The 23,719-nt window shown below is 44.5% G+C and overlaps 1 protein-coding gene across 1 annotated transcript in view; it reads left to right on the forward strand.

Moving 5' to 3' along the window:
* Positions 1 to 23,719, forward strand: part of EEPD1 (endonuclease/exonuclease/phosphatase family domain containing 1) — a 115,049-nt gene that overhangs the window by 61,477 nt on the left and 29,853 nt on the right. Inside the window, exon 3 of the mRNA XM_061197916.1 lies at positions 12,614 to 12,665. Coding sequence (XP_061053899.1) covers positions 12,614 to 12,665 — 52 coding nt within the window. The remainder of the gene's footprint in view (positions 1 to 12,613; positions 12,666 to 23,719) is intronic.

Raw genomic sequence — 23,719 nt, forward strand, 5'->3', positions numbered from 1 at the left:
CACTTTGCTTTTGCTTAGTGAGAGTAAAGATTTTGTTTTGTTCATTGCTCTATCTCTGGTGGCCAGAACCATGCCTGGCACACAGTGAGTGCTCAGTAAATATTTGCAGAATGAATAAAAAGCAGTGAGTCCTTTTAAATCGTACAGACCAGGGTTCAGTTCGCTCAGTTCCTAGCTCTTGTGTGGGCCTTGCACAAGCCACAAAATCACTCTGAAGCTGTAAAATAGGAGTTGAAATCCATGCCTCTTCAGTTGAGAATAAAATGTCCCAAAGCCAGGAGTAAGAAAAGCTAATTTTGTAGCATCCAAATTCCTGAGTGCTCTTTAGCTTTGGGATCTGCAGTTTGTTACCGCTGTGTCAGGGAGGAAGAACTTTGAGGTGTGAGTGAAATAACCTAATAAGGCCTTAGCAGAGCACCCGACACCTGGAGAACACTTGGATAACAGCGTCCTCTCTCTCCCCTTCATTGGTTCTGTCCACATTCCTGTCTGTTCCTGTGTCTTTTCTTCCCAATTTCCCAGTACTAAAACCACCCAGTCTACTGTAGTTTTCTCTCCTGCAGTTAAACCATGCTGTTAGCTTCCTAATGGGCTTTGCTGTGGGGCCTCAGACCTTAGATTAGGTTAAATGTTTTAGCCTTTTAAAAAGTGGCATGAAATAGGCAGTTTGCTGCTGAAAAAGAACACTGCGGGTGGGAAAAGCCTTTCCCAGTCTCCACCAGGAGCCACCCTCCCCTCCACTGTCCGGCTGTCTGGCATTGGGTCTGATCATCTTCAGCTGTTTTTCAGTTCAAGTCAAGGCTTCCTCACATCTGGCAATTCCAGTGGTTTGTGCTTGGGGAGATTTCCAGAGGGCGCTGTCCTGATCCCACACAGAGGGGCTTCCTGAGAGCAAAGGATCTGGGATGCCTGCCAGGTAACTCAGGAGCCTGGAGGCCTGAAGCCCGGAAGGTTGAGGAGCCGGACCTGCCTCAGGGAGACAGATTCCCTCTGGGAAACTTTTCCTCACACGGAGGGTGCAGAGCCCTGCAGTTTGAGGAGGAGCCAGTCTTTCCATCTGCTGAACAAGCCAGTTGCTAAAAACAGGGGACCAGACATCATCCTGCCCTGCAGAGACACTGTCTCTGGAAGCATTTGGTGGTTCTGAAACCGTCTTCCTGTTCATCAGAAAGACACAGGCTCCACCCTGGGTCCAGGTGCCATGTGGCTTGCAGTTCCTCCTGATTCCTTCCTGATACACCCATGATGACACAGAGAAGTAGCAACAGGCTGCCAAAAACCAAGAAGGATTGACAAATGCCAGGATCTTGGAAGTATCAGCTGATGGCGATGAGAAGACAGGGCTGCACCGTGGGGCTCTGTCCAGGATGTAGCTCATGCTGTGAAGGTTCATGGAGAGGAACCACACCCCACACCCCTGAGAAAAGTCAGAAGGTAGTATAGTTTATACCTTCTCTATTGTTTATTTCCTGACTCTTGTACTTGAAGCAAATTCCAGCTGATTGGCCTCTTTTTTTTTTTTTCCTACTCTCAGCTACAGGCCTCAGAGGTGGGCTTTTGTAAATCCATCTCTCTCTCTCTCTCTCTGTCTCTCTTCCCCCCCCACCGCCCCGTATCCATGTAGAGAAAGAAAACATGGGAATAAAATCAGATGGGAAATAGGGGAAACTGGCATGATTTCAGTGCACCCCAGTAAGTCTACTCCCCCAAAGCAAAGTGCTTTAAGGAGGGTGCTCTGGGAGCTGTGCATGCTGGAAAATAGAGCACTTCCTGTCTTGAGTTGATTCAGTCTCTGAGGAGGAGATGAACTTTGCTAGAGCAAGGGTTCTGAGTCACTGGCAGCTGTGCCTTTGCCCTGTCCCCTCCCATAATGGGTACAAGAAGGAGATACATCCTTTATGAGGGTGGACAGAAAATGGAACCACTGCCAATCTACTCATAACGTCTTGAAATTTCTTCATTGGTCTGGACAAACTTTTTCCTTATTCAAGGATGAATAAAGACAAAAAAAGACTGCGTGGAAAAGTCCTGCAAGACAAGGTAAAGGCAGTAGCTTCTAAAGACCCAGAAGCAGTGTCTACTTTTAGAAAATCACCTACAACAGGCTCCAGAAGAGAATTTTGGGGAAATGTGTGGCATCCTCAGTATACTACAAAAGACATGGCCTCCCTGGAACAGGAACAGAAAAACGTAAGGAAAAGATGGGTTGATATGAAAAGGCAACAGAAAGAAAAAAAAGATATGGATTAAATGAAGAAAGGTTTTGAGGAAATAAAATCCAGCAGCAGAGCTCAAATCCAAATTAGCAGGAGTATAGAAGAGTATTAATGCGTGGGAAGCTGAATAATGCCCCCGCCCACAAAGATATCCGTATCCTAATCTCTGGAATCTGTGAACACTACTTTACATGGCAAAAAACGACTTTGCAGATGTGATTAAGTTGAGGACCTTGAGAGATGGAGAGGTTATCCTGGATTATCCACATAGACCCTAAATGCAATTACAAGTGTTCTTGTGAGAGATAGGCAGAGGGAAATTTGATGATGAAAGAGAAGGCAGTGTGACCACAGAGGCAGAGATTGGAACGATGTGACCACAAGCCAAGGAATGCTGGCAGCCACCAGAAGCTGGAAGAGGCAGAGAATGGATTCTCCTCTAGAGCCTCCAAAAGGAGTACGGCTGTTCTGATAACTTCATTTTGGCCCAGTGATACTGATTTTAGACTTCAGGCCTCCAGAACTGTGAGAGAATAAATTTCTGTGGTGGGAAGTCACCGAGTTTGTGATAATTTGCTAGAGCAGTCACAGAATACTAATACAAATGCTATGGAAAATCAAACCAGTGATGTGGGTTCAGGTAAAAGAAACTTGAGAAACTATTCTGGAAAATACAAGAAAGAGAACAAGAGACAAAGTTTAGATGTGGAAGACGGAACTGACAGCCCGCATTCAGCTTATCGGTGTTGGTGATTATTGGGATCAGTGCCCAGGCATCAGATACTTCCCTGAGCTGACAAGAGACTGTGTATAAATGTAAAGAGCTCACTAACCATATTCTAAACAAACTCAGGGGAAAGAGGCCCACATCGGGGCATACCCGGGGGAAAATACAGAATAACAAGGATAAAGGGGAGAAAAAAAAACATTTCACAAGTGCCCAAACAGAGAAAAGAATAATAAAAATCAAGCTGACTTTAGATCTGTTCTCTATAACAAAGAGTCTGTGTCTACTGAACCTGTCAGATTAGGCCACAAGGGAGTTTTTGTTTGTTTGTTTGTTTTTAAGTTCAGATATATTCATGCCTATCTGGGTTGGGAATCTGAAACATTAAAAGTTCTTTTGATTATCAAGTAAGTTTGCAAACCATCTATAAAGTTTTGAGGATTATGTTGTAACCCAACTACTTTATACTTGACTGAGATGTCTTCTGTGTATGAAGCCCATCAGAAGGACATTCTCAGACATGCAAGGGCTTGGGAAAATAAGCACGTTCCTTTCTTTAAAATGTAAAGATATGTTGCAGAAGCCTAAGTGGTAAAGCAGAATAGAGCTCAAGAATAGGTAGCGTAGGCGCTGTAATCAGTAAACCTAGAGAGCAGTTTAAATTATTATTATTATAAGTCTGGTGATCAAACAAATACAAATGTCAGAAATTGTTCTTAAAATAAGCTATAGAATGGAAAGACAACTGTATGCCTGTGTTCTGGGTCTACACCCTGGAGTGTTGTTAACAGAGATCAAAAAGGGAAGAGGAGGTAAAGGTTTGTTACGTTGCTTGTCCGAAATAGTGTTGGTAACAAAAAAGTTATTTCCTTTATTATTCTAATCTTCAGAGAAGTGTTAATGGCTAAAGAAAGACTCTGAATAGTATTGGTACCAATATCTGCCATTTTTGGAGGTTTACTCTGAGCTAACCAACATGCTAAAAACTTTACCTTCATCATCTCTACTCAAGGCCCCAGGTGTAGATGCCAGATCCTTTCCCTCCCACCCACTGTTCTTAAGGTTCCTTAAGATCCTGCACCAGTAGGTGGTACAGCTTGAACCCCAGGCCGACCGACTCCAGAGCTCTTCCCTATCCCCTAATATGAAAAACTTACAGGTAAACACTGGGAGATCCAAAAACAAGTTCTGGAACTACCCAAACACTGGGCAATAGAAAAGGAAAACTCATCATAAAGTAGACCAAAAAAATGTATCAATAGTTTGTTTGGTTTTTTTTGGCTGTGTTGGGTCTTCGCTGCTGTGCACAGGCTTTCTCTAGGTGTGGCGAGTGGGGGCTACTCTTCGTTGCGGTGCGCGGGCTTCTCATTGCAGTGGCTTCTCTTGTTGCGGAGCACGGGCTCTAGGCGCGCAGGGTTCAGTAGTTGTGGCACATGGGCTTCAGTAGTTGTGGCTCGCAGGCTGTAGAGCACAGGCTTAGTAGTTGTGGCGCCCGGGCTTAGTTGCTCTGCAGCATGTGGGATCTTCCCGGACCAGGGCTCGAACCCATGTCCCCTGCATTGGCAGGTGGACTCTCAACCACTGTGCCACCAGGGAAGCCCCTGAATAGATTTTTAAAAGCAGGAAAGGTACAGGGTACTTTCTGTAATCACAGTGGACTTAGAATTATAGAAAATGCAAAATTATAAAATTTAAAACCCAAATACTTAGAGAAAAGCACAATCCAAATACTGTGGAGTCCAGTAAGAGACCAAATCTGCAACTGCAGACTAGATGGAAAGTAACAAGAAGGCTAAATAAGGAAATTTGAAACAAGGACAAATACTTACCTAGAGAAAAATTCATGGCTTTATATATAAGAAATCATTTAAAGAAATGAATATGCAACTTAAGAAGGCAAGCAGAGAGACTAACGAAAACAATGGGAAGTTGGAGAAAGGAATTAATGAAGATAAATGTTGACCTTAATTAATTAGAAAAAAATGGTAGGCTTGATAAATCCTGGTGCTGATTTTCTCAGAAGACCAACAAAGTAGACTGATTGCTCACAAATCTAATTTTTTAAATGAGAAAAAATACCTATACACATTAATGAGGAAGGGAGCACGACCACAGAAGCAGAAGTTGTTTTTAAGTTAAAAACGATTACTAGTACAATTCTGTGCTCAAAATTAGAAAATCTGAATGGATTGGACAATCTTCTAAGAAATTTCTAAGAAATGGAAATTACTGTAATTGATTCAAGCAGTTGAAAACCTGAGTAGAACAAAAACCACGGGACTGTCATCAGAGGAGTTTCCTGCCCACTGTTTTGCAGACTAGTTCTTGCAAACCTGCCAAGAAGAGTTACCCAAGCTAAATTCTATGTAGACTGTTCTGGTGCTAATGTAATAATTCAGCACTTGGCTTTGGAGAGGAACAATGAGATGCAAGCATGTTTGGCAGTGATGGGATGAAATGCTGTAGAGGACGCATGTGAGAAGAACCCTGCCTTCCCTGGGAGCCGGTCCTTTCTTCCCAGGTGTGCGCCCACCTGCATCCAGAGTCTGATGCCCCGCTATGTTTTCCCAACCCTGAGCCAGTGGTGGAAGACAATAAAGCATTAGGGGAAATGGGTCTGAACCTAACACCCATGGCATCTTCTAAAATTTGGTGATCAAAGAGAGAAGTCTTCCTTACTTTGCTCAGGGGAAGGTAATGTGGAGCCTTCCTTGAGAAAGAGACGTGTTCAGACAACTGGATTGACACGGTTGCTGAATTTGAATTTTGTGAAATTTCATAAGTCCCCCCACCCAGGGGCACGTGAGTAGAGGGTGGCCATTGCTGATGGCCACTGGACCCGCCTTCAATTCTACCTTCTCTCCATTCTCTCCTCTTGGCCGCCCTCTCCCTTGTTGGAAGGCTGCCTCACTCCCCCAGTTTTATCCTGTTGTCGCTGACTCTAGTCTCCTGCTGAAGGTGCATGTGGAAACCCTGCTCCCTTCACTGGCCTGGCTGCCAGGCCTGGGGACAGTTTGGGCTGATGCACTGGGCACAGAGCTTGTGTCCCCAAGAATTTCACACTCCTTCCCCTTTTATCCTTCAGAAGAGGTTGTGGAAATATTGTATTACAAAACAAAATCACCCCAGCATCGTTTAGGACTTTCTTGACCTTTACTTTTCCCCAAATCATTGCAAATGGTGATTATGCTCTTGGAGAAAAGCTGGATCCTCTGATGATACCGTTTGGGAAGGGGGAGGGGAGGGGAGGGGGAGGGGAGGGGAGGGGGAGGGGAGGGGAGGGGGGAGGGGAGGGGAGGGGAGGGGGAGGGGAGGGGAGGGGAGGGGGAGGGGTGGTGGGAGCGAGAGAGAAGGAGGAAGAGGAGGGAAGAAGCCTTGAGAGGGGTTGTTGTCTGCACTTTAATAATTCCATGCACTTGATAAGATGAGGACCTCTCGGCTTTGCCTTCTGCCCCTGGGCATCGTGCTGGGGGACTTGCCACCCTACCTCTTCTGCCTCGAGTTTAATCTCATTATTTCCCCTTCTCCGCCTCTCATCCGTCCGCTCCTCACCCACTGAAACCTGGCTTCTCTCCACCACTTCCTGAAACTTCTCTCTCCCAGAACACCAGCCCCAACTTCCCTGGCGTTCCTCAGAATCAGAGCCATTGCCCCCCTGCCCCCGCCCAACTTCTTGCATCACCCTCTCCCCGTGGCTCCTGGGCCACGTGCTCTGGGTTTTCCCTCCACTTTCCTGGCGGTTCCTTCTCTGTTTCCCTGACAGGCCCTGTTCCTCTGCCTGCCTCTTTAGAGAGTAAATCTTTTTTTTTTTTTAATAAATTTATTTATTTTTGGCTGCCTTGGGTCTTCGTTGCTGTGCGCGGGCTTTCTCTAGTTGCGGCGAGCGGGGGCTACTCTTCGTTGTGGTGTGCGGGCTTCTCATTGCAGTGGCTTCTCTTGTTGAGGAGCATGGGCTCTAGGTGCATGGGTTTCAGTAGTTGTGGCACGTGGGCTCAGTAGTTGTGGCTCACGGGCTCTAGAGTGCAGGCTCGGTAGTTGTGGCGCACGGGCTTCGTTGCTCCGCGGCATGTGGGATCTTCCCAGACCAGGGCTCGAACCTGTGTCCCCTGTACTGGCAGGCAGATTCTTAACCACTGCGCCACCAGGGAAGTCCTCTGCCTGCCTCTTAAGTGGCAATGGCCCTTGGTCTTCTGTTCCTCTGCACAGTCTCCTGGGCTCTGGATGTGGACGTCAGGAGCACCGTCCTTGTGCTCCTGGTGTCCACACCCAGAGCCCAGAACTTGCTGAGGGACAGCCAGCTGCTGTTCACACCCCACTGAGAGATCCCACAGGCCCCAAAGTCAGTGTGTCCAAGACATAACTCTCCATCAGCAACCCAAGTAGATGGTCCCTTCAGCCCCCAGTTTCACAGGCCGGGAGCTGCGAGGATATTTCCCTCACATCCCCCATATCTGTTTCTTCATCAGGTCCTGCCAGCTCCTGATCTGTTTGGAATTAGCTCAGTGCCTTTTCCCTGCACCAGCCTCCATCATCTCTTCCCGGGACCCATCTCAGGTCTTGCTGCCTCCAGTCTTGTCCCCCATGCCTCCCCACCCCCATCCCTTCTCCACATCAGAGCCATTTTTATACCTTTACTGGGTATCTTCTGTGTCCCGGGCCCTCTACCACACCACAGCCCTAAATCATCGGTGGCCACTCCTTGCCCCCAAAGTACAGGCCAAACTCCTTAATATGGCTTAACAAACCCTCTAAGAGGCCTGGCCCTGCTTGCTTCTGCAGAATAATCTTTCAGCACCTGCACCACGCCCCAGGCACCCTGTGTTCCCTGGTCAGTGTGCAGTCCCTGCGGGGGCCGTGCCTGACCTCCCACCTCGTTTCTTTGCTCATGCTATTCCTGCCACCCCACCTCTCTGCCTTGTAAGCCCGTAGGTGTCAGCTTAGCAGTCACTTCCCAGGAAGCCTCCTAGCTTTATTATGCTCTTGCAAAGGGCCTCAAAGCACCCCGCGTTTGCCTCTAGAGAGCGCTCCTCACGTGGCTGATGTATTACTTACCTGGTTCCTCCCTTACACTCAGAAGTTTGAAGGCAGAGGCTGCGTTGTATCATTGTATTGTTATACATCATTGTATCCTCAGCATCCAATGGTGCCTGGTACATAATACATATCCCTTAAATATCTTATCTGTGCAGTGAATGCGTGGCTCCATTGTATTGCACCCTTTCTGCATTTATTGAAATCTGCTGTATCTCATGCACTGTACCATAATAAATGCAGTGGAAACTCAAAGTGCCAGAATCCTCAGAGAAAGGGAGCGAGAGTGAATTCTTGATTCTGGTGCCCTGTAGCTCATAAGCTGTTCTGGAAGCGTGAGTTTCTGTGTAGTTGGGAGTTTACCCTTTAAGTGCTTTTGCTACACCCAGAGAGTTACGTTTTATCCGTCTTTTCAGGGGTCACTGAGGATCATTCAGTCTGCAGCTCTAAGCCACCCCCAGGCTGCAGGGGTGCCCTCCGTCTTCTGTCTCTTTAACTTTGCTGCTTTTCTTCCCTGCTGTCAGTGTCTGCCTGGCACCTTCCCCATCACCACTTCAAATCCCGTTACAGACCTCACTGTGCCAGCCACTATCCAGCTGAATAAGACTTCTGCCCTCAAGTGCCTCACCTCCTTGTAGCTTACTTAGCAAACATTAATTGCATGCATTCTAGGTCGTTCTAAGTGTTGCCCATCTTGACTTCAGAACTTGGCCTTGAAATGGCCATTTTTCTAAATAAATCACGGCTGTCAGCTGCTTTTGTGTGATTTGCCTCTCTTCTCAAAGTCAAGTGCGAAAAAGAAATTGCAGCTCCCATCTGATGGGAGCCCTGCTGTTTTCAGAGGATGCTGACCAAGCACCAGGCCACCCAAGAGACATGCCCTGTTTAGCTCAGCTCTGCTGGTCCACGTTGGAACCCAGGAGAGTCTCAGAGAGACATACCTCCCTGGGCTTGTGCCCTAGCAGCATCCTAGCCCCTGTGAGCCCTTTGAGGGCAGGGACCATATTGCATTCATCTTTGTTTTCCTGGTGCCTGGTGCCAGTATATATTTGTGGAATTAGCAAAAGGACAGAAAGAGGGAAGGAAGGAGGGAGAAATGGAGAAAGGAAGGGAGGGAAGGGGGAGCAAAGTCGAAACTGAGAGATGAGATTCCCTTCCAGGGTAAGAAGTTAGAGGTGTCGAATGGAGGATTTGGTAAATGGGCTCATTGCGTCTTCGTGTGTGTGAAATTTCCTCCCAGGGAGTATCTGATGCGCTAGAAGAATCTGATACCATCCGTACTGAAATAAATACTCCAGACTTGAAGAGTTTCCAATAAGGTAAGAACTGACAGTAGGATAGTTATATAACAGGAAACATCTCGAATACTCTTAAAGATTATAGCTCTAAGGAGGAAAAAAACACAACTTCCGGAAGAAATCCAATGTTATGAGCAGCTGTTGCAGTAACTTCTGATTAACATGTATTGTTTCCATTTTGAAACTCAAACCATCTAGATTTGAGTGTCCTATCCTCTTTTCTCCATCTTTTCCATCTTTTCTCCTTTGTGTTGCTGGGTTTTAGTAGTGTGAAAAAGTTTCTGTTTTTTTTCTGCCCCTACCCAATACATGAATCCTATTTGGTATTGGTTTTAGAGCAGAAGTTAAATTGGTTTAATCTCACATATCAACTTCAGTAGATCGGTTGTGGTTCACTGGAGAGTTCAGAAAGATTCTGAAGCTGTATCTAAGTTAAAAGGGGGTGAGTTCCGTGGAAAGAGGTGAAGAGGGTTGGAGAGTATATATGCCAAGTATTTGCCATTCCCGTTCAAGAGGAAAGTAAACTGGTGAGAGCAGGGACTAACATCCTTCAGGTTTTGACTAAGAAGAGTCAACTGAAGTTGTTTTAATTTCGTCTTCATTCAAAGCCTCAAACTGTCAGTTTTCAGATCATGTTCTACAGTGGTCTGAATGTAGTATCTTTGTGAATAGGGAGAAGAAGAGAGTTGAGTGTATTAACAGTGTTTAAACCTTTTCTCTAACCTGTCGATATCTGATACCTGATCCTAAACTGGACTTCATGACCGTAGAGAAGGGCAGGAATGAGAGACTATTTAAAAAATTCCTCCAGTAAAATATTTTCCAGTGGTTATTTCAGAAGTAGTTTAAGCTTCTGAAACTTGGTCTACAACTGGAGTCTCCTTAGCCTATAACTTGCTGTCCAAATTGATAACCTGGAATCTAGAGGTGTGCATTGGGAATCGGAGTGCACTGAGAAGTAGCCAGTAGCTTTGACCTGCCACCAGACACATCCTGGCAGACATTTCTACAAATGCACGTAGCACCGTTCACCCTGGGGAAAACACACACAGTCATCTCATTGGAGGCCTTCCTTTTCAGGTGGAGAAACTGAGGCTTGGCCAGTGATTTTAGCTGTCCACACTGATAGCGACTTGGCCTCTAAGCCCCTGGGCCCTGCCTGGCGGCCAGTAAATATTCCTGACTGTCCTTCCTCTGTCAGTTATAGACACTGCAGATGTAGTGAGAAGACCCTTGAGCTCCCAGCGTCAAAGAGCTTCCAGTGCTGGTTGCGAGGAGACAGACAAAAGCACCCTAACAAATGTTTTAAGGTACCAGTAAGTGCACTGAAAAAAAAAAAACAAAACAAAAACGAACCTGGTGACATGGGATGCTGCTTGGAAGAGACAGCATTTGCACTTAGACTGAAATGATGCAATGGGATGCAGTCGGTGTTGTCAACATCTTGGGGAAGACTGTTCCAAGCCAGAGCAACAACAAAAGCAAACCCGTCCAAGAGACAAAGGAAAGTCAGTGACTGGAGCAGAGGGAATGCCCAGGGTCCTGTCCGTTAGCCCTGACGCCTGCTAAATTGTTGTTGGTAGTGGTGGTGGTTTCTTGTAGGCCTTGAAAACCTTTATTGCCCTTGCCGAAGTTGCTTTAAAGTAAACCTTTGCATTTGGTTGGACAGTGCTTGCTTAGTTGTGCAGAGAGATTATGAAGAATTCTGTAGATGGAGGTGAACCTTATCATGGGCATAACCCCTTTTGATGGAGGTGTGTGGTACAGGTGGGGCCCATTTCTGCTCCAGAGAACCTGTGCAGGTTGGTGGGGACGCAGTGACCAGTGACCACAGGCAGATTAGCTGGGTGGGGAAGGAGCATGATGACACCATCGACAGCTGACCCACCCCCTAAACAGTCTCGCTGAGCTCCCGCTTCCTCCTGCACGCTGGCCTGTCCAGCCTTGGCCGCCTGCTCACTGCGTCCACAAACACTTCAAAAGCAACTTGTCACAAAAGGGAAAATACCTCCCCTGTAAAACCTGCTCCCACGTCTGAATTCCCTCACTTCAGCTGCTGGCTGCAGTCTGAACTCTGGCCCCTAAACTGGAAACTGATGAGTTGTGTACACTCGAGCCCTTTCTCTCCCCTTGGTGCCTTTGCCCCTGCTGTCTCCCTGCGGGTCACTTTTCTCCCCAGCCCCTTCCCCTGGCAAGGCTAACCCGGTCCCTCCTGCAGGAAGCCACCTCTGACCTTGGCCGGGCTGGGCTCCCCTCTGTGCCCCAGACAGTCCACTCGGCACCCTACTGGTCCTCTTCTGCTCTGACTGTGGCCTCCGAGAGGCTGTGAGCTCCTCGTGGGCAGGGAGCAGGTCATAGTCATCAGGTGCCCTCGACTACCTGCACACAGTAGGGCTCAATCCATGTACGGTAACAAATGAGCAGCTGAGCAGGCCCTCTTCATAAGGAGTGATTTTAGCTATTTGTTTGTTCTCATCAAAGGGACATCAAGGGAAGATTAATGATGAACATGGGCAACTATTTTCTTTTTTACATTCCTCTGAATTTATTCAGGTTGCTTACATAAGCAACTATCAATTACTTTTAGAAATTTTTGTGGTGAAATGTACGTAACATAAAATTTACTATTTCAACCATTAGTAAGTATACAATTCAGTGACATTAAGTACATTCACACTGTTGTGCCACCATCACCACCATCTACAGAATATTTTCCCAAACAGAAACTCTGTACCCGTTAAATAATAACTCCCCATTCCTCCCTCCCACAGCCCCTGACAACCACTATTCTACTCTCTATCTCTTTGGGTTTGACTAGTCTAGGGACTTCATATAAGTGGAGTCATATAATATTTGTCCTTCTGTGTCTGGCTTATTTCATTTAGCATAATGCCTTCAAGGTTCCTCTGTGTCGTAGCATGTGCCAGAAGGTCCTTCTTTTTAAGGCTGAATAATATTTCATCATATATAAAATGTGTACCATATTTTTTTTATCCATTCATCCATTGATGGACATTTAAGTTGTTTTCACCTTTTGGCTGTTGTGAACAATGCTGCCATGAACATGGGTGTGCAAATATCTGAGTCCCTGTTTTCAACTCTTCTGGGTATATGCCCAGAAGTAGAATTGCTGGATCACATGGTAAAATCACTTTTACAACTTAGAAACATTTTTAATAGTTCTGAAATGGTCATTTCAGTTCAAACCAAAGGTTACCTTGAGGTGGGAGGTGATGCAGAAATGCAGGCTAAAATTTCAGACTTTTGTTCCTGTGACTTGTCTGATGTTTGGTGATATAAAATGTTTTGTTTTCAAGTGTGGTTTTAATTTTTTCTTACAGCATCAAGCTGCTAGCTGTGCAAGAACTACTTGACAGAGAGGCCCTGGAAAAGGTAAATATTTTGTTCCTCTTACCCCAGATTTACAAACTTAGAGCATAGTGCCACACACAGGAAAAACTCAACTCCCTGTCACCAGAGACAGCACTTATAGCAGAGTTGGTCTGTTATTTTGTGTTCTTAACAGTCAGTGAACCTTGCAAAATTTTAATCAAAACGCCCCACATTGCTCATAGGCCGTTAACACTTGCAAACTCTTCCTTGCTTGGCTCTTTCAGAGTTGAGTGAAAGCAGAGGCTCGCCCTGCTGTGGGCCAAGCTCTGGGGCAGGCTTTCTGTGCCTGGAAATACCGCACACTGGACGCCGCCCACATGCCAGATGCTGTGCTTCCCTCCATCTCTGCTTGTGTGTGTTCTTATCTGGGCTTATGGATGGTAGAATTGAGGCAGTGAGGTTAGGGAACTTGCCAGAGGAAAATTACCTAAGCGGCAGAGTAAGGATTTGAGCCCCGTAGTTTCATTTCCAAACCCAATGCTTTTTCTGTTTAATAGGCTAGTTCATGAGTTTGAGCCCCTGTGGGGACTACTTCTGAGGATTGGGAAACTCCCTCCCACCTAAGCCCTGGAAGGAGCTATCCAGTGTGTCTCGGTTTTCTACGTTTAAGTTAAGTATTCAGCTGGGGATCCTTTGCCAGTTATGGGTTCAAGTTCTGTGTGGTGGGCTCCAAAAAGCAGGCTGGGCAGGTGCCGAGGAGGCCCAAGTGCCACCCCATGGGCCTCCCAACTCATACCAAGCTGCTCCCCTGGGTGGCTCAGGACTCTTCCCCAGTATGTGGCTGTGGGCGTTAATTCGAATCTATAAGGTTAATGTAGAAGAAAATGGTTAGAGAGATAAGCACCCAGACAATATTATCTTACATATAGAATTTAAAATTTTGGATTAGTGGTCCATCTGCTGGTTGGCACTAAAGCAAATAAAGTCTTAAGCACCAAGCGGGGGTGGGGGGGGGCGGGGGGGAGGTGTCTGAGCTCTGGCTCTGAATTTAACGTCCCTCCAGCCTCATTGGTAACACAGGTAGAACAAGGGTGGGGCTGCCTGCCTGACCTCAGAGAGGTGACATGAGAACCAAATGAGTCGGTGCAGTGGATGGGCTTTCTAAATGCCAAAGCACTCCATTCATATTAATTCTTAATTACTCATTGTAATTCTTTAATCCAACCATGAAAACATACTAAGTCCAGGTTATTATATATGAAGATTCTTTGTATGTTTTTGAAACTTTTAAAAAGTTACTCCTCCAAAACCAATTCTCTTCTCAGTGTTCACTACAGGTAATTGTTTTACTCCTCAATTCTCATCCACCCTGACCAGTTAAAGAACCACAAGGAAAGATCTTTGTAGACCGTAGAGCTTTGCTACTCAAAGTGTGGTCTGCAGACCAGTAGCATCGTAAGCTTGTTAGAAACGCAGAATCTCAGGCCCTACCCAGACCTCCTGATTCAGTTTGCATTCTCACAAGACCCCAGGTGATTCTTGTGCACCAAAGTCCAAGAAGTTCTCCTGAGGAGTAACACTTACTATCACCATCACTGGTCCATCTTCACAGAGAACCTCTGAGGTGTCAGCTTTTTGCTTTTGTGGCCAATCGAGCTCCTTTTTTTCACACCAAAAATGAAGTAAACACCATAAGTCTATTTGTAAGAACCCAGTTTTTTTGTTTTCTTGGTTTTTTCCATTCTTTTTTTTTTTTCTAATTGAAGTATAGTTGACTTACAGTGTTGTGTTACTTTCAGGTGTACAGCAAAATGATTCAGTTATTCATATATATATATACCTATTCTTTTTCAGACTTTTCCATTATAGGTTATACAAGATATTGAATATAGTTCCCTGTGCTATACAGTAGGTCCTTGTTGATTATCTATTTTATATATAGTAGTGTGTATCTGTTAATCCCAAACTCCTAATTTATCCATCCCACTCTTCCACTTTGGTAACCATATGTCTGTGAGTCTGTTTCTGTTTTTTTTGTTGTTGTTGTTGTTTTTTATTAATTAATTTATTTATTTTTGACTGTGTTGGGTCTTCGTTTCTGTGCGAGGGCTTTCTCCAGTTGCGGCGAGTGGGGGCCACTCTTCGTCGCGGTGCGCGGGCCTCTCACTGTTGCGGCCTCTCCCGTTGCGGAGCACAGGCTCCAGACGCGCAGGCTCAGTAGTTGTGGCTCACGGGCTTAGTTGCTCCGCGGCATGTGGGATCTTCCCAGACCAGGGCTGGAACCCATGTCCCCTGCGTTGGCAGGCAGATTCTTAACCACTGTGCCACCAGGGAAGCCCTGTTTCTGTTTTATAAATAAGTTTATTTGTATCATTTTTTAGATTCCACATATAAGTGATACCGTATGATATTTGGTAAGAACCCGGATTTTATCTTTAGTTTGCCTGCTTCTTCCTTTCATTAAGAAAATAGTCTCATTTAATCTAATAGGTAGAGCCAGCAAGAATGACCTCAGTTAAACACACATCCTGCAAACCTCACACCTCTTTAACTGTCTTTGCAGCTGGGCTTCAAATGGCAACGTGCTTTCGGGTTTTGCAATTACTGAACTCCTGAGGTCCCACCATGGTAGGACTGGTCACTTCTAGACAGATGGTCTTTCTCTTATAAGAGGGAAGCTATTCTGAAGGGGTCATTTCCCTCACAGCTACTTGCAGGTTAAACCTGACCAGTAAAATATTTAAATTATGTAAAACATAATATAAAAGGCTAAAAAGCAGCAGCAGTGTTTTGGAGTCTCCTAGACAATAAGACTTTTAGTGCTTTTTCTCCCTAATATTAGACATTGTTATTATGATCTTAGCGTTTTAGTTAAAAATTACCAGCCATTTGCCTGACTTGTGCTTTCCTTGGCTTTAGGTAGAGAGCCTGTCCATTTTTGGAAGTGCCAAGGCTTTCTGGGTTTCTGCAGTGCACAGAGTCTGTTGTAGAAGAGCCAGGGTCCCCTCCCAACCTCGCCTCTGTTTGGCTGTTGGACCTGGCAGAGGGCCTTCCTCGGAGGCCTGGGCCCCTTTCGTTACCCATAAAACTGCTTTCTATTCCTTCTGTGGTGCCTTCCTGTAAAAGTCTCTAAAAAGTCTTGGGTTTCACAATTGATCCTTGATCACACTGTGAAGAGGGGAAGATTCTCCTTTTCATGCTCTGGTTTCTAAATTTTTCTCTGCTCTTTGCTCCAGTGATCCTTACTGGTTTGGGGGCTTCTGTGTTTCACCTGCAGGGTCAGGAGAATGGTGAACCCCATACATAGATCAGTAGAGTCCCAGTTTTTACCTCTTCAAATGCTCTTTGTTTTAATTCAGGTGTCATTGATTGGGGTGGAGACTGGGGACACCTAGGAGGTCAAGTCTGAATTTCTCTCCTCCACCAACACCACATAAAGCCATTTCCCAGACAAGTGACAGTGATTTGTCATTTATTAAAAAAATGTTATAAACCATACAATTAATAATTGCTTCTTTTTCTAAAAATCTGTTAGAACCTTGAGAAGATGGCTTATTATGCATAAATGTCAGGATATGTGACATTTCCTTGAAAAAGTGTTTTGGATTTGATGTGCTTTTTTTTTTTTTTTTAATTTTATTTATTTATTTATTTATGGCTGTGTTGGGTCTTCGTTTCTGTGCGAGGGCTTTCTCTAGTTGTGGCAAGTGGGGGCCACTCTTCATCGCGGTGCACGGGCCTCTCACTATCGCGGCCTCTCTTGTTGCGGAGCACAGGCTCCAGACGCGCAGGTTCAGTAGTTGTGGCGCACGGGCTTAGTTGCTCCGCGGCATGTGGGATCTTCCCAGACCAGGGCTCGAACCCGTGTCCCCTGCATTGGCAGGCAGATTCTCAACCACTGCGCCACCAGGGAAGCCCTTGATGTGATTTTTTGATCAGATATCCATTAGACAACAAGAGCAAAGGCTTGCTCTGAGACAGATGCATGCCATCCTACTCTCTCTGTTCTCTGTGCTTTAAGAGCAGGACGCTTTTGTTTTTCTGAACTTAAGTCACATAGGCTTGTTTCCCAGGCTTTATAAACAGACCCCATCTAATGCCTTTAAACACGGCATTGCATGAAAGGAAATAAAAATATTGCTACAGCTTGATTTAGTAAGATCATTTTTCAATGACCCTTTCAAACAGCTTCCTGCAAAGCTGCAAACAATAGTTTGGCCGTTCCCTCCAGCTGGAGGTCACCCTCTCCCTGGAAGGGCCAGAGGGCAGAGCACCGACTGACCCCACCCGAGACCCAAGCCTGGCTGAAGAGCTGCCTGTGTGAGCCGGGCCTCCTAGAGGCTCAGGACGCCCAGCTCATGGCCATCGCCCGTCCTACCCCTACCTCCGCCCACACCCCATTTGCAAAATTGTCTAGGACAAAATGCCTGCAGGTCTTCATGCCTGCTGCTGCTAGATATTTCTCCTAGAATCTCAGCTTTGAAGTCCCACTCTTAGTCTAGTTTTCCTACAGCTGGAGCAGATGATCCCTAAGACCTCTTGGTGTTTTCACGTGAGATAAAGCATGTACATTTCACCAGCGAGCCTGAGACTAGAAAAATTGAACTTGACATTTGCACACAGTGGCTAGTCAGGGACTCTTCCAGCTGAACCCTAGTGGTGGGCAACATTGGAATTAGAAGTTAGTAGCTTCCTGAGGATTTTCAGAAGGAAATAGGAGGTAAATAATTGTCACATAGAAGTGCATGAATAACCTAAGGATGCCAAGTGCTTGTATCTGTAACTGGTGGTGGTATGTTCTAAACATACACACATGCACATACATAAGCTCTAGCTCTGTTATTACACACTTTTGGAGTGTTTTTCACTGTGATTTGGACTTTATGTTAATTTAGTTTGTGCAACAATTGAGTGCTTGTGCTGTCCTAAATTGCACTATATACCAAGGGAGATAAAGTTACAAAAATACATTTGGGGCTTCCCTGGTGGCGCAGTGGTTAAGAAATCGCCTGCCAATGCGGGGGACACGGGTTTGATCCCTGGTCTGGGAAGATCCCACATGCCGCGGAGCAACTAAGCCCGTGCGCCACAACTACTTAACCTGCGCTCTAGAGCCCGCGAGCCACAACTACTGAGCCCGTGTGCCACAACTACTGAAGCCTGCGTGCCTAGAGCCTGTGCTCCGCAACAAGGGAAGCCACCGCAATGAGAAGACCACACGCCGCAACGAAGAGTAGCCCCCGCTCGCTGCAACTAGAGAAAGCCCGTGCGCAGCAACGAAGACCCAATGCAGCAGAAAATAAATAAATAAAATTATAAAAAAAAAAAAAGTACATTTGAATGGCATATGTGGAATACCAGAATGTCAGAGCTCAGGGAATCCAACCCTGTCATTTGTCATTTTGCAGACAGGACACAGAGACCAGAGGTGTTGAAGTGTCCTCCTCGTCCAGGGCCCATAACAGTTGTGTTGGTAATCTACCATCAACCCTGGTGGACTCAGCTCCGTTCCAGGGCTGCCTTCAGTACAGCTGCTGCCTGTCTTCCATGGTCTCGTTTATCCTGGGCGTCAGCTTCAGCAGACTTTGCTGGTGCTTCTGTCGCTGCACATTTCAGGGCTGGGAGCAGATGCAGAGTGTTGGTCCCTGGCCCAGGTGATGGAGAACTGAAACCCAGGTCTTCTAATCCTTGTGGCGAAACAGACACAGGCTTGTGGTGTTTGTCTCCAGGAGCTCCCCTTGGCCCAGCAGGGGAGACAGAGAACGTGGGCTGGGGGTTAGAGGAGGAGGTCAGTCAGAGGTTCAGGGCTCGGGATGTGGACACTGTCGGGGAGCATCTGAGAGCAGAGGACCTCTCAGAGGTGTGAGGGCGGCAGAGGGTCCGGGGGCCTGGGAAGGAAGGTGATGAGAAACGTGCAGGAGGGTAGAGAACACGCAGCAGACTCGCCCTTCGTAGGCTCTGTGTCAAAATGAATTGCTTCAGGAATCTTAACATAAAATACACCTTTTACAAAACAGTACTCTGTTTTGATTTTAAAATATCAGAAGGCGATTCTTCAGCTCCCTGGGTTTATTTTTCTCCCAGGCCTAGTCCTTCACATAGAGCTTAATTTGAATGCCATCTTGAGTGGTCAGTATTCATGTATCTGTTAGATTTTTTTTTTTAAGTGGATTGAGCCAGATCCGTGTCTAATCATGATTAAACTCATTGTAGTCATGTTCCTGGCTAAATCCCTTCCAGCAGGCAGCTTGCTACCTTCCTTGAAGGGCTAGTGAGCAGAAATGGGGGCCCCTCTGGAGCTCAGGCTCCCCCTGTTGGCTGTGTGGAGTCTGGCTGAGGCCCGCAGGGGCCCCCACAGCCAGCCGCTCACCAGCGCCGCTTTGCAAACTGCACACTTGGGCCCTGACCCCGTTCTGGAAAGGGCTCTCGGCTGGGCTACACCACAAGCACCTCAGCTGTCAGAAAATGGAGCATCTTGGTGAATTATGGGCCAGGCTTCACAGTTCATTTTCAAAAAGGGAAAAAGATGCATTTTCTCCTATTCTTTTAAAACCATCACAAGATACCATGTATATTGAGGGGCTCCTGGTACCTTTCTCTGATTACGAAAAGCTTTTATTTGAAGTGAGCAAAAAGTAGAGTCCCAAAATAGGACTTTTTAATTCCTTTTAGCTTTATTAGCTACCAAAGATCAGCAAATTAAACAATGAGGGATCATTTTAAATGTACTATTACATTGGCAAAGGTTTTTAAACAATGATATGTAATGTTGAAGTTGTGATAACACCAGTGTCCCCATTCATTGGGGAGGGTAGTGACAAGACACTGTCCTTTTGAAGCTCTGGGGTGGTGTATTTCATTAGCCTTTGAGATGCCCCTACCCTGTGACCAAGGTAGATTCCTAGGAGTGTATTTAAGGAATGATCCATAAATATGTGGAAAAGGCATTTGACAGCATGCTTTATAATTATGAATCATTGCAGGCAGTTCACTGCTCAGTAGGAAAGGTGGGTTTAAACAGTCTGTGGTGGGTCTGCCCCATGGTCTGGTATGTGGCCATTAAAAATGATAATCATTTAGCCTTGTAGAAATTTGATATAATGTTTACAAAAAGGAGGATAAGCAGTTGTACCTGCTGTAATTACAACTATGTAAAAATATATGTATTCATTCTTTCAACCAGTATTTATTAAGTACTTGTGTCAGGCTTTGTACTAGGCTGGGAGACACATACAGCTGTGACCAAGATGATTATCTTTCCTACCCTCATGTAGCTCACATAGTTGGTGAGGAAAATGTTAACAAGTACACAAATACTTATTTAAATACAATAGGGATAAGCAATGCCCCCCAAAACACCAAAACAAAATCAGGTCATGGTTGGGGGCACCTAATGTTCTTGTAGCATCCAAGGAAATATGAAAAAAACAAAACATAATTAGGTAATTCTTTTTTCCTTTTAAATTTCCTTTATCATTCATTTAATATTCCTGGAATCAACTTTTGAAGATCCCGTAAGACCTCCACCTATGGCTGGAGGAGCCAGGGGGAAGGAACAAGGTGGATGGCAGGGAATCTAGAGGATGGGGCTGTGCACCAAGACAGAAGTGGCCTCTGAGTGCCTGGGAGTCCTGCACAGGAGGGTCTTTCTACATCAGGGCAAATGATGATGGGCCCTCCAGGCAAATCTGGCAATAGCTAGTTTTTAAACATCAAGTTTTATTAATATGCTGATGCATCCATTCATTTATTCACTGTCTGTGGCTGCTGTCACATTACAATGTCAGCGTTAAGTAGTTGTGACAGAAAAAGTATAACCCACAAAACCCCGAATATTTATTATTTGGACCTTTGCCGAAAGTTTGCCAACTCCTGTTCTAGATCAGTGATGCTTGGCTGCTGACCTCTGAAGTATCAGGTGAGAGCTGTATGACCCCATCCGGAAAAATGCACCTATGAACCTATACATGCAATTGAATTTACATATTCTTGAAGTTTCCCCATGGAGGCCCTCAGGGTCATACTTCTGGGCCCTGGTGTGGGTAGGACTCATTTCTCTACCCCAGAAATGCTGAAATATCTTCTCTCATTACAAAATGGTAGCCTAGTGAGGAAATGTTTCTCAGAGTGGGACGGCTCACCCTTCCCAGGGAGGCATAGTGCCCAGGGTCTGCGGGGAGGGTCCTTCATGTGGTAAGAGGCCAGTCAGATTTTAGATGAGACTGCATCCCAGTGGCATAGAAATAACATCCCTTTGGTTACCTTTTTATGATTTATGGTTTGATCCCATATTGGTTATTCTAAGGAGATTATCTGGTTCATAGAGTACCTGTGATCCCATTCTTCACCCCTTTCTTTCTAGCATCATTTTCTTCACTGGTAACTTGAGATGTATTTAGGTCTCCTGAAATATGAAATATGTTCCTACTGTCCTACTTTCCTCTTCGCTACTGTCCTATTTCTCTTCTTTCATGTCCTCATAGTTATCTTGAATGTAAATTCCCACCCTACACAACCAACCTTCATCTCCTCTCAGCTGTCCTTAACCCTTAGGAGCCTAGCCCCTGTCCCAGTTAATCTAATAAATCATAGCTTACCCTAGCCAACTTCTAACCCAAAGCATTTTTATTGAAAATATTTTTTGCTTTCTATTGAAAAGTATTATGAAATAATTTTATATAGAACTTAAAATTTGTATATGCAATTATCCATTTTCTTGTAATTTCTGGGTACCTATTTCTGTTTTTATACTGCATCCATAATGATTTTATGTTAAAAAACATTTTAAAAAATTTTGAACCCATTTAGATACAAATAGGAGTGGGAAAAGGAAAGAAATCATTCCTAGAGCTTGTCTTATCTAGGTGAGCTGTACCGCTTGGGGAGTCTGAATCAACTGCTGTCTTCTACCTGTGATGGTTGTCCTTGGGGACACTCTCCTTGATGGTTCCATTACTTTGTCTTCGTACTCTGAAAGCTTCATTACTTCTTAGTCTCCTAATTGATTCTGGACTTATAGAGGAAAAGAAGAGAAATCTTATAACAGCCATATGGATTGCAAACTCAGGCAGAGGCCAAAGCAAGACCTATAACAAAAGCAGAAACATCATTTCATTCAGGTTTGAAAGTCAAGGGGGCCTTGAAAAATCACCCCTCTCCATCTTTTGCTAAGAATCATTTTGTCATCAACTAGAGAGAATTTTGCTGGCGTCTTCTGGTGGCTCATAAATGGTGGGCTGGTTTTGTGAACTTGTCTAACCTATGATTTAAACATAATGTGTTCATGTTAATATTTTTCTTGTGCTGACTCTCCCCTTGAGACACCCTCTTTCCTCTTTGAGAGGGCATCTGGAGGTTCCACTTCTTGGTAATGCCAGAGTAGCTTGTATCAGAATAACCTTTCCTCAAATAACAACTATAAACTCTGGGTAAAGTGCAAACAACTATTTGAAGGCACTTAAGAGAAACCAAAAACCGGAGAGATGTCAGCCATCAAAAGAAGGAACTAGCACTGGGTGAGTTCCACATCTATATGGCTTTTCCCCTGATGGCATTCCCCAGTCTGTGTGGGCAGCTAGAGCTCAGGCAGGTTTGGGGAATGTCATGAGTCTTCTCTCTCTTTTTTTCTTGGTCAGTCTATCTAAAGGTTTCTCATTTTTGTGTTGAGCTTTTCAAAGAACTTTTAGTTTCATTGATTTTTCTCTATTGTTTTTTATTCCCTATTTCATTCATTTCTGCTCTAATCTTTATTGTTTCTTTCCTTCTCCTTGGTTTTTGGGTTGTTTTGGGTCTCCTTGCTTTTTCCAGTGTCTTACACTGGAAGGTTAAGTTATTGATTTGAGATCTTTCTTCTTTATTAGGAATCTACAGCTATAAATTTCTCTCTAAGCATTGCTTTAGATGACTCCCATAAGTTTGGGTATGTTGCATCTTCATTTTCATTCATCTCACAGTTTTTGTTTTAGATTTCCCTTGTGATTTCTTCTTTGACCCATTGTTTATTTGCAAGTGTGTTGTTTAATTTCCATTTATTTATGAATTTCCCACCAATTTTTTTGTTGTTGATTTCTAATTTCATTCCATTACATTGTCATCAGAGAAGATACTTTACTTGACTTCAGTCCTTTTAAATGTATTTAGGCTTATTTTGTGGTCTACCATGTGGTCTATTCTGGAGACTATTTCATGTGACTTGAGAAGAATGTGTGTTTTGCTGTTGTTGCGGTGAGTGTTTTGTGAATGTCTGTAGATCTATTTGGTTTATGTGGTTGTTTAAGTCTTTCAGTTCCTGTTGATCAGTTTAGTTCTATCCATTATTGAAAATGGGGTATTGAAGTCACAGCTATTGTTGAATTGTCTGTTCCTTCCTTCAATTCTGACAGTTTTTGTTTGATGTATTTTGGGGCTCTGTTATTAGGTGCATATATATTTATAATGGTTATGTCTTTCTGATTGATTGACCCTTTTATTATTATAAAATCTCTTGTCATCTCTAGTAACAGTTTTTGTTTTGAAGACTGTTTTTGTGATATTAGTATAGCCATTCCAGCTTCCTTATGATTGCTGTTTGTATGATGTAACTTTTTCAGTCTTTTTACTTTCAACCTACATGTATCTTTGAATCTTAAATTTATCTCCTCTACACAGCCTGTAGTTGGATATTGTCTTTTACTCAGTTTGACAGTCTCTGCCTTTTGATTGGGTTGTTTAATCCATTCACATTTAATGTTATTATTGATATAGTTGAGTTTACATCTGCCATTTTACTTTTTGTTTTCTATGCCTTATGTCTGTTTTGTTCCTCCTTTTCTCTTTCACTGCTTTCTTTTACACTAAGTGAATATTTTCTGAAGTAGCATTTTAATTTCCTTAATGATATTTTTTGCTATGCTTTTTGAGTTATATTCTTAGTGGTTGCTCCAGAGTTTACCATGTACATCTTAATTTATCAGATTTATACTAACTTAATTCCAATGAGATGTAGTAACATTACTCCTATGTAGCTCTATTCCCTCTTCCCCCTTTTTGTGCTATTGTTACACATATTACATCTAACTATGCTACAGACCCAACTATATATTCTTATGATCATTACTTTATATACTTTTATGTCT

The sequence above is a fragment of the Eubalaena glacialis genome, chromosome 8, assembly GCF_028564815.1.
Source record: "Eubalaena glacialis isolate mEubGla1 chromosome 8, mEubGla1.1.hap2.+ XY, whole genome shotgun sequence".
NCBI classification, from domain to species: Eukaryota; Metazoa; Chordata; class Mammalia; order Artiodactyla; family Balaenidae; genus Eubalaena; species Eubalaena glacialis.